We start from the raw sequence: 10,929 nt of genomic DNA, 5'->3' as shown, positions 1-10,929 counted from the left end.
TGAGCTCTCTGCAACCTATGGTCGTATGTGCCAAATGTTTCTCGTAAGCTATATTAAGTAGGCAAAACATGCTTACATCTGTAAAGTTTTCTTTAAATTCCACCTATTAATTTACACTAGTCCACTAGGTTAGTAGGAAATACTCAAATATCTCCTCGAATGTCAAAAAATGGTAAAAGAAATGGTAAAACATACAATCCTCAGGATTCGCTGGTAGTTACCCATCTAACTACTGATTTAGCGGTCTAAGGGCTGATCTAGATGCTATGGTGTTAACGAAGACGAACAACTTTGTCTCTAAAAATGAAGGCATCGTATCTGACATCTAACATAAGCAGATAATATCTGTAATAAACGGGATTTCCTGAATAAATAGCTACGGAGCACCTATGATTATTCTATCTTACATTATATCCCTATACTTAAGTTTTACTGAATTACATAATTTAATCCCGTCTTACAAGTTGCTACCGATGTCGTAGATTCTGCCAAACGTCGCGGGATATGTGGAGGTTGCTGAGCCTACTCTGCCGAATTGAAGAGATGGTTTGCACGACTTCTTAAAGAAACCAATCCGCCATTCCGAATCGTGTTGCTGATTTATGGGCTCGACGAATACATTGGTGATTTCGATGAACTCCTGGAGGTTCTATCGCCGGAAGCTGATTTCCCTTTTGTCAAACTTATCCTTTCCAGCCGGCCCGTTATCCGCTGTACCGAAGAGTATTCTCGCTACCCGAGTTTACGCCTGCAAGATCTCACATATAATGACATCAGACAATACGCAGAAGACATAATGAGATCGAGATTCAAAACTATCGCACATCCCCTTGGGTCCAGCCTGGATCTGCTTTCAAATGAACTCGCAAAACAGCTTCAGGAATGTTTTGTGGGTGTTAAAAATGGCGACCGCGAAGACGAGCTTCCGAGTGATCTTGCCACATTATACGGGCAGATGGTAGAAAAAATACCATCTCACTACCGTATACAGGCAGCAAACTTGTTTAAAATCATGATCCAGAGTGTCGAACATGAGACATGCGAAAAGCAACACTATTCGATTGACACACTGATCCAAGTGTGGTCACTAAAGTGTCATCCAACTCTTGAGGTCATCGGATCTTACAACACCAGAGGTCTCATTTTTCTCCTGCTAGTCAAGACAGCATTGGCTGTAGCACTAGACCGATCCAGCCGTCCCCCACCTCCTGAATACTTGGATTAGTTGGACAAAACTTAAGCCAGCATTGGAAAAGTGCCACGAGTTACTCTTGCGTTAAGAACACCAATCCTTATTGGGCATGGCGCAGAGTACACTGGTCACGGTAGATCCTTTATTCTTCTCGTGGGGACGGCGCTATCGATCCTACATTGTTCCATGACTTCGACCGTCTTGGGGTGCAATCCATTGTTGTCGCGTTGGCCTTGAAGAATTATGTCAGACAAGCCCTTGTGCGGTTTGCAGGTTCCACTCATCACGTTTGTTCTCGTCTGCTTGACACCTGGAGCCTTCTAAAGCTGGGATCTCAGTTCTCCCATCAGTCAAGCAGAGAGCCACAAGGTAACTCGGAAGTCAAGCATGGGCCTCAAAACTCAATGAATCCTGTTATTTCCAAAAATGAGGTTGGTCCGATTAGCTACATTGCTGGAATCGAAACCAATGTCTACGAGACTTCGAATGTCCTAAATACACGTAAAAATAGCAGCAGCAAGTTGAAGGCAAAAGTGAAAGCTAGAGTGAGAAAGGCTGCATCCCTATTTTAACGTGTTCGAATTGAGCAAGAATATGGCGTATTGTATTAATCAAGATAAAACTGCCAAGGCGAGCTTAAACAATCAACACATAGTCCTCCTAGCGATGAAATGAACCTGCCAGAAGATATTGGCTAATTTCCACTTAGGTCTCTCTAATCACCCGGTTCTTGGTCAATCCTTTCGCTGCCCCGTTCGTCCAGCCAAATATATAGCAAAGCCCGACAAACCCATGGTGATCTTTTGTGGTTTTTGGTTTTTGGTTTTTTTTTCGCAATATGAAAGGAATACTGCACAAAGGGAGCAAGTGTCTCATTGCCAACCTGAAACAGTGGGGGCCCGCGTATACGTCTCGAGCCGTATTACAGACGCGCTACTTCGATAATGCATCCATCAGCGACGAGAACTCAGCAACAGCTTTGGAACTCTGCTAGCCTTTATTTTCCATTTTCTGCCACAGGGTTTTCTTATCAGGAGCCTTCGAATAAATTGGAAAGGTCTTCCGTAATTCGCTAAGACTAGTAGGTGTAGCGTGGGTAGCGGACTTGAAGAACGCGATGAAACAGCCGTTCTTTGAATAGCTTCTGTTTGGTGCGACAACCATCCGTCCAGACTGTAGTTATGCTCTTCGGTTGCTTGAATAACTTTTAGCCTGAAACTAATTGGTAACCAACACGATTTACCTCATGGACAGAGCTGTATAGTCTCATAAGATATCCTAAAATGGCATTTCAAGCGATAAAACAGTATCCTCCCACACAGTGATGCTGGCAACAAAATGGTTGTTTGAATACCATCCGATCATAGTTCAGTCCTCGGCCTCCTTTCAAAAGGCAAGGCTCCTGCTACTGTCTGCGAGCCAGGTGTGCGCAACTAAGATATCGGTCGCGATACGCACCTTTCAGAAACGTCACCTGCTTCTCACCGAGGAGAACTATATTCCGCAATCTTCCGCAATCTTTTGTCGCTTGTAGATATCTTCTATCTTGTTATCCAGACGTAGATATCCTTCGAAGTCGAGGTCGCTCTCGATTATTCTGAGAGACGTTTGGACGAGCCGCCACTCGTACTAATCTCTGATATTCAGAAAGTTATCCTGTTGGCAGGGAAAGTCTCCTATCTTCGGCTGAGAAAGGCAAAGGTACTCATCATAATATAACATACCATCTTTCTACAGCTCTTGGTTAACTGCACTGTATATCTGGGGCCGACTATCTCGTCCTGATCAATAAAACCTAGTTTATCCCCTTCGATGATACCTACGAAGGCTCAATAGAGCTCCTTGTAGATTTCTAGTTTTCCAGTCGCTGAGCGTACATTTGATCAGGGGTATAAAGAGGACCTCTCTGTCTTCTTCGGGACGTGACGTATCCCCTACTTAACATACGTGGACTGCACACTATAAACCTTGGTATCTAATATTTATTCCTTTCTCCTTTATTATCCTTTGAAAGATCTCGTGATACGTGACCCCATGGGGGGTCACCCTATAGCTATAGATAAGATAGATAAGAGCTATAAAAGAGCTCTGCCAGGCCAGAATAACTGACCTGGCCAACCTTTCCTACTACAATAATTCACACCCCATATGATCAAAGACATTAATTGAGGTGATTGATTTATAGTGCGAGGGAAAGCAATAGTTACGGAGGATACAAATCTGCAGTACAGAGTCACACTTGTATGTAGGACTGGGTAATTTACCCGCTATACTTCGGCCTTTAGACCTACTATCTTCATAAGCCATAGGCTTGCATAGGACTGTACAATAAACGAGATTCACCAAATATAAAAACAAAAAAAACAAAAAAAGGCTCCATAATAGCGAGAAGCGAGGAGCGAAGTTAGGCCAGGCGGGTGCTGGGCCTGTGCACTGGGTGCCAGGTACAGCAGCCCGGTATACGGCCCCACCTTAAATTATGAAAAAAGAGAATGAATGTAACAAAAACATACGACACTAGGGATTCGCTGGTGGTCACCCACCCAACTACTAATCTAGCGGTTTGCAGTTTATCTGTAGGAGAGCGGACGGGATCCCGAGTTCTCTGCAACCTATGGTCGTATGTATCATAGTGCGCCCGTGAATGTGCTTATGTAGGCCGAGTATTGCCTTCTTCAGATCGTCGTGGGGCTCTAAAACGGAGAATTATCAAGAACGGCATAGAGCAACGTACAAATCCTCCATATTCAAGAGTTGTATGCCCTGATTTTACGCTATAGTAGCGCTAATATAAATAGCCCAGGGAATAAAAACCACTAAGCTATCTTATGTATGAGGCGTTTCATCGGCCAGGAGTATAAGCCCACTACCAATGCAATGGTGAGAAAGGGGGGTCACTTGGTGGTAACAGTGGCAGTGGATGTATTGGATGTCTCCACTCGGTCTCCCCAAGAAACGAAGGTCTTTATGAGGAGTCTCTTGACTGCTTTACACTTTGCGGCTGTGCTCAACTTAGGACAAGATTGAGTACATAGTTGACCCTCGGGTTCGCCCCAAGGTAGATTGTAAATATTAGCATAAAGCACCATATTGAATCAGTGGCTGTTTAAAGTATATATAAGGCAGTCGCTAGAACGCAACGTATTTCAACTAATTACCAGATTATTACCGAGGTCATCACAGCTGCTTTGATCATCATGCATTATCCTCCCAGAGATATTCTGCCCGACTATCTACCAGTAGTGCTTTCTTATATTTAGGAGCAATACTGAAGTATCCGATCTGAAGTATTTGTCCTGCTAAGATCTCGTTAGCCTATGACTTCTAGATCGTCAATGAGTTAACAATTATGTCCTTAGACACTGTATGGGAGGTTACTGTATTTACTTATACTGTAGATCTTTCATAGCATCTGCGTCATTCCAATGTTGCTGCCTTTGATAAATCGTACCTTATGCCAGTTAAACCTAAAAACTTCCAACTTCATGTCCAAAAATCACACCGAGCGCTCGTACAATCGACATATCGACGACGACGACAACCATTCCTTTATTACTGGCTCACGTCGGAGCCGGCTAGCGAACGCCATATGCCTATTCTAGGGTCCAGTCATCCACCACACACAGCAAAGGAAATATCTCATTGCAAAGCATTACGACATCTCTTGTCGTAGTCACAGGCCTCCAATATCCATGTGATTTGGCGCTGACGTTTTCACCGAACGTTCCAATGTAGATGATACCTTAACCGCTTACTAGTGCTGACTGGTCCCACCAAACCTACCGTGACGTCAAACGACAAAAGCAGTTCATTATTGAGGAATCATTCCTTTTTCGTACGGTAGGCCTCTTCGTCTGTCCATTCCCATCCTCGGCGTGTCAATGTCCCTCCTATTCTGCGGCTTGATAGAATCTGCGCGCCAGCTTCAATGAGTTTCGTATTCTACGTTACTCAAAAGGTTCACACCTCCGTCCGGCAAACATCTTACTGCACCCATCACGTTAAATTATGTTGTTTATTTTTCCCCACAGCGGCGCGGAAACCCAGCCGTACGACCTTTGGGAGGAAAATAGAACCGCCCATAGCTAAGGCTGATGAAGCGCGAAGGATGCGGCGGCTGCGCTGGGTGTTGTTTGATTGGCTCTATCCATGCTGCAGGGGCTGCTGCAGGGGACCGCTTTGCATGAGATCCCATGTCAGGCCGTACCAGGGTAAGTAAGGTCGCTCGACCTTCGGGTCTTGGTATAATACTGTACAACTCAAGTATGGATGTTGGAGACTGAGCGATATGAGAAGAGCCGAGATCGGCTTTTTGGTTGTGATGTGTTGGTAGAGGCAACTCATTGCAGGCCTCGGTTTACACCAGCATTCCCGTAGTACTTGGGATGGCGTACTTGGTATCGATGAAAACGGCCCACTCAAGCTGTGCAGCGATTTTGTGCGGACTGACAAGAGCTTTTTACACTCCTCCAGGAATATGTAACGTTGGCGTGAGAAATGGTCTGTTAGGCTACTGATCTACACTGTATAGCATATGAAGTACCTCGACATAATCTGTTGCAGGATCACGTGTTGAAGGATCACGTGACCTGGGTGCATTAAAGCTATATTTCTGCGAAAGATGCATCGCGATCAACACTTGCTTTTTCAATCTACTTCGATTTAACACCTTTTCTGCAACATAATCTGTGTCTATATGTGCAATGGCCTATTACCTGACGAACACTAAACCCAGTGAGGCGACCAAGTATTTCTGGGAAGCGACGTGCTAACGCTATACATCCCTGGAGAGGTGTACGTGTCAGCTTTCTCGCCACAGCTGACAAATGGAGGGGTTGACCACCAATTCACGCGTAACAATACAGTATGAGGTCGCGCTGAATAAATAGAACGGCAAAATATGCTACAATGCGCAAGCAACTCGCAACTGAAAAACAGCGGCTTGTATTTTGTACCGAGTACCTAAACTAGGTTTAAAGTACAACAAAGAGTCGTGTTATCGCTTGATCATGCAAATACAGAAATAATATTGAAGAGATGATGTATCGTGTGTCCCCATGTATCAGTAGACTCCAAATGACCGTTGCTTTGCCTTGACCACCATCAACACTGAAGGTATTGCAAAATAATGACCATATCCGAATAGGATTGCTCCAAATTATCTGTCAAGGAAACTTCCCGCTATTCTTTGCGATATCCTGCCCCCTCACAGCATCTAGACCAGCATGATGTTACGTGAGGTGACGTAGATAGTTCTGACGTTGAACTTGGCCTTGATAGCCGCGATTACAGGATCATCGTCAACATTGATAACAGGCAGCCCGCCGCCTGAAATCCGGCTTCCGAATCTAATCGCTGGTGCCGAGAAAGCCACGAATCGTCGATCAGTAGGCGTCTCACTCTCAGGGACATTGACACGCTGCCGCATGCGTCCAGAACGCAAATCGAACTCGGCGATAAAGTCATCGCTGCTCGCCTGCGCTGGAGCAGTCTGGGAGCTCGGAGCGAAATTGGTCACGGTTCTGGTCTCCGGGTCGACCCAGACCGCACCATCAGTAACGTTGACGTACAGATACGAGCACTGGTCGTCGAGTTCCATGCCATGCGGGGCTTCATAAGGACTTAGATGAACCGTGCCGACTACATCAGCGGTCGAGATGTCGAGACGGCGATCTCGCGGGAGCTTTCTATGGGCGCAAAAGAGTTGCCCTGGCGGTACCGCTGGCTGATGTAAAGGAGGTTTCGGTACCAGTAGTGGACGATCTGTTGGGGCTCGGCGAGCAGGTCGTCGAGGATGTAGACGCGGTAGGAAACCGCCACGTCAGCGAAGCTGCACACTTGGCTCATGCTGCAATTTTTTCTTAACAAAATATCTTTGATAATGGGCCGAGGGCGTTTGGTATAGCAAGCGGACGCTGACTCAAGACCATCTTGGGCGTTGTTGAGCATGATGATTGATCCATCAACTTATAGTCGATTACAATCATGCCAACTCTCTTCAGAACCCTACCAAGGCCTCCTTGTAGGAACGATTGCAGCCCCGAAAAGCCGGCTGAATATGATCGGTGAGGTCGTAAACCAAAGAAGATAAGTCTGGCCGTCGTAAAGAAAATCCAGTCTCTCTGAGAAATTCCAGAGTGAGGGGAGGGGATGTTAATAGCCCTCATTGCGTCCGAGTCCGATATCTTGGTAACCGATGTCTAGCTCCGCCGCAGCGGAGTGAATCCTTGGCTGGATATTCGGCATGGTCAAGTATTTGATTCCTTCGCTCAACTTCAAACTCAAAACGTCTTTCAGCCGTTCGAAGGGGCTGACCAATAAAGATGCAGGGACGGTGTCTGCGTCGTACCAGGCGACCAATCATGCAAATCGTGGGGGCCGAAGCCGATCGCTAGCTAATAGGGAGTTGACCAGGAAATAGCAACGTCTCGGGTTTATCTAATTAGTCTCGAGTTTCTTGGTCACCGAAAGGTTCCCATCTGGCAGCAATTCAGAGCTCTAGAAAATCCATGTAGGGCTGAATCATGCCGGCCCGTTATCAGGGGCATCACCTCATTGCCCAATAACAGCCGAAGGGCCGGGTACGCAATGGCCATCATAGCCACTAGAGTCCCACGCCATCGGATGGGTCGCTAGACAAGCTTGGAAGCTACCTTGCAAGATCGGCTTATGATGTTAAATGTCAGGAGAGCCAATGCTCATTATCCGTCTCATTGGAAAATGGTTCCGATGTCGGTCACTGTTACAGCCAAGCAGCCCACCAACTGACCAGAGGCAACATGAATTATAATCATTGCCCATGTTGTTGAAAGAAAGTGTTCCATGGTATCTGGGGCATTTCTGACCCAATGCCCCGAATCTGGTTGTCCCACATAGACTGCGAAAGGGTCAATAAAAAAACTCACTTTGTCCCTGTTTTGACCAAACACATACCCAATTAATGGAATCCAAGTTTGTAAGATCCGTTGCCGGTACTTGTAATGCCCAGGGATCCGACTGGGCTTGAGAAATTATTGGGCCCCATGCGCTTGCCGGAACGGAAGACGAAGACGGATGGACCGGTGCCTGTGAATCTCGCATTGCATTGAAATCATCAAAAGGGTAACCTGCAATCATGAGCATCATGCATCATGCGATGATGGGTCTTTCATTGTGGAATAATGCATACCATAGGTTTGAGGGGATGGGAAGGCCGCTGGTTGTGGTAGTTCGGACGGCTCACTGCTGCCACTGGACTCTGGACTGTCCCCATTTTCCATCCCAGTGGCCACAGCGATCATCCTGGAAATGGTTTGGTACGCTCTCTGCGCTTCTGAGGACTCCTTGCGCTGTTGTTCCCAGATCTTTCTCGACGTGCGTAGTATTTCGAGAAGCTGATCCTTAGTGAAGTTCGGGTCCGTCAAGCACCTTCCTTGTGTAACAGATTCTGAGCGCAGAAGATACGAGAGCTCCAGACATAAAATCATGGCGGCAAGTAGGAAGTCGTGAGTCAACAGAGAGTTTTGGAGCCAGTTGTTGCTTGCTAGTCGACCAAATGGCTGGCTCTCGAAGTGAATGTCATACTGATGACGCATAGTCTTGGCTGCTGCATCAAGACAAGTCCAACGTGAGTATGAAAACCGGTGGTCAGAGCGTCCCAGGTTTAAGTATCTTCTGTGCAACACGGAGCGACACTTCTGGTAAAGAATCTCTCTTTGGTAACGCTGCAGAACAAGATCGAGCGGGTCCGCAATAGATTGCACGAAGTCTCGCATGCGCATAACAGGTGGTATAGACTGCCAGGATTTTTTTAGTTTGCTGTCCAGTTCCATGATTCGCTCATAGCGAACCGGGTTTGTCGAGTAGATGGTGGCTTGGATCTCAACGAATACGGATTCCACCTTCTCCTTCAGAATGCTGGGGAGAACTCTGGTCAGCTCGGTGAGTGGTCTGGGTGGCGGCAGTTCGGAAGTCGTTTCATCGAAATCCTCGTCGTGCAAGTTCCGCGGGGGCTCTGTGTCATAGGACCCTGGAGCAATGTGCAAGGGAATGCCGAACTGGAAAGCCGTCACAGCATCCACGTCAAGAAGAATTCTCCACAGTCGTCTACGCATTTCGCCTTCGAAAGCTGATATTTTCTTGTTGTGCTTTGGGTCGCGATGGTAGCCCGAGTGCATAGCCAGCTTGACAATGGTGGACAAAAGCACCGATGTGCCGACCTGCGCGTCGGTCAGACGCAGATACTCGCCACCGAAATACAAGATAAGAGCCTCGAGCTTCCATTTGCCTGGTTTGGTATAATCATCGACGGCAAGGCATTGGGCCATTCTGGTGAGAAAGCTATGCACCACTTCCATGGGATCTCCCGCGATTCCTGGAACTGGTTTCTTGGCGAAGTGACACACCAGAGCTACATGTGCTATGGTACCAAAGATCAAACACATAAAGATGATGGGTGATTGGGAGAGGTCTCGCCAGAAATTGTCGTACTGCGCACGTCAGCGGGTTCTCATGGGTCAGGTAAGATGCCTGGGGCACAAACATGTCGCAGAAAACTGGGCACATGCAAGATGACTAAAGTCTGTTAACATCATATAGATCAACGATTTGGCTGCTACCCACCCCGACCCGGCTCATTTTTATCCTGGAAGAATGCGGCTACCAGTCGGTCGACGACAGCCTTCGAAGGCAGTGCTTGGAGAAGTTCGGTCATTGTTGTAGGTGCAAAGGCTCCTAAGAGAAGCATTGGGCCCCTTGTCTCGGGCAGCTGTGACTCGTTGACATTAGTGTCGTCGTGAGGTTGACCGGTTATTCTCAAGCTGTGGGTCAGGTTCACTATTTCGTCGAGTAAAGCCTCCCAACCAGGTGCATCTTGCATCCTGCTTTGTCCAGTATTATTGAGTGTATCTGGCTCAATCGTAATTCCCAATGGATACTCAAAATGGTCTCCTAGACTCGAGACTTTTGCTTCGGGGGAGGCAGCGGCCGCCACGCTCCACTCCAGCTTCCCAATCTCCCTTAGCCCAATATCATCCCGCGGTTGCGTCTTCAAAACTTGGACAAGTTGTTCTAAGTGATGCAGTCTGTGCTGCAGAGAAGCCACGTCAGGTGTGGAGCGGACTCTTGATGAGGCACGGCTTAACCTGGTGGATGATTTGGGGAAGAGATAGGGGACGTATTCGCAGGAGTCCTGAATAGATCTCTTCAGGCACTGATCGCACGGTAGTGCTCTGTCACATTTGAGCCTATGTTATTGTCAGAATCGATGATACCACAGGGGATTCATGTTATCGAAATACGTACTTCTTTTCTTTCCAACCCTTGGTGTCAGTATTCTGATGTGATTATCTCATAGCTGATCTTGGGATCGTCAAGTAATAACCCAGGGGTAGAAAAGACGTCTTTGGAAAGAAGCACCACCCTAGACAAATGACAAGAACCATGGTTACCTCGCGCAAAGGGTGCTTACCTCGACAAATAGTGCACGAAAAGCGAATCCGATTGCGAGGTTTCTTTTCTATAGCGTCAGCCCCGCCGTATTCAGACGGATCGAACTGAACATCGCTCCCCATGACGTCGGCGGATCACGATAGCCCGAGAATCACCGCAAATTCGCAGTTGATGAGGGGAGGGTGGTGCTGAAGCAGAAGAGACCGAACTCAGAGCAAGTGGAAGGGCAAGCCAGCATAAACAGCGTTGCTGATGTCTGAAAATCAACTTGCGTGCTTGCGCCTCTCTCTTGGATTCATGATTTCTCT

General features: G+C 47.1%; 3 protein-coding genes across 3 annotated transcripts; 1 reads left to right on the top strand and 2 right to left on the bottom strand.

Annotated features, from left to right (window-relative positions):
- Nucleotides 1-169: 169 nt before the first annotated feature.
- BCR38DRAFT_407202 (uncharacterized protein) lies at nucleotides 170-1,225 on the top strand (the record flags this gene model as incomplete). The annotated part of the gene is made up of 2 exons (XM_040858141.1): nucleotides 170-184; nucleotides 542-1,225. The coding sequence occupies 2 exons, from the start codon at nucleotides 170-172 to the stop codon at nucleotides 1,223-1,225; spliced, it is 699 nt and encodes a 232-aa protein (XP_040717824.1).
- A 5,182-nt stretch (nucleotides 1,226-6,407) lies between these two features.
- On the bottom strand, nucleotides 6,408-7,122 carry BCR38DRAFT_407201 (uncharacterized protein; the record flags this gene model as incomplete). The annotated part of the gene is made up of 2 exons (XM_040858140.1): nucleotides 6,408-6,955; nucleotides 7,113-7,122. 2 exons carry the CDS (start codon nucleotides 7,120-7,122, stop codon nucleotides 6,408-6,410), a joined length of 558 nt encoding a protein of 185 aa, XP_040717823.1.
- A 548-nt stretch (nucleotides 7,123-7,670) lies between these two features.
- Nucleotides 7,671-10,916, bottom strand: BCR38DRAFT_152811 (uncharacterized protein). The gene is made up of 7 exons (XM_040853725.1): nucleotides 10,641-10,916; nucleotides 10,475-10,481; nucleotides 9,794-10,416; nucleotides 9,714-9,745; nucleotides 8,361-9,660; nucleotides 8,126-8,298; nucleotides 7,671-8,069 (listed from the first exon to the last, which is right to left on the bottom strand). Exons 1-7 carry the CDS (start codon nucleotides 10,741-10,743, stop codon nucleotides 7,983-7,985), a joined length of 2,325 nt encoding a protein of 774 aa, XP_040717822.1. The 5' UTR covers nucleotides 10,744-10,916; the 3' UTR covers nucleotides 7,671-7,982.
- Nucleotides 10,917-10,929: the final 13 nt, after the last annotated feature.

The sequence above is a fragment of the Pseudomassariella vexata genome, assembly GCF_002105095.1.
Source record: "Pseudomassariella vexata strain CBS 129021 chromosome Unknown BCR38scaffold_4, whole genome shotgun sequence".
NCBI classification, from domain to species: Eukaryota; Fungi; Ascomycota; class Sordariomycetes; order Amphisphaeriales; family Pseudomassariaceae; genus Pseudomassariella; species Pseudomassariella vexata.
This window is presented reverse-complemented; position numbering and strand designations above follow the sequence as displayed.

Coding starts and splice junctions, on each gene's coding strand:
- BCR38DRAFT_152811 (XM_040853725.1), bottom strand. CDS start 10,743: ATGGGGAGCGATGTTCAGTTCGATCCGTCTGAATACGGCGGGGCTGAC. Junction 9,746..9,793: donor TAAAAATGAGCCGGGTCGGG/GTGGGTAGCAGC, acceptor AACAGACTTTAG/TCATCTTGCATGTGCCCAGT. Junction 9,661..9,713: donor TGCCCAGTTTTCTGCGACAT/GTTTGTGCCCCA, acceptor TGACGTGCGCAG/TACGACAATTTCTGGCGAGA.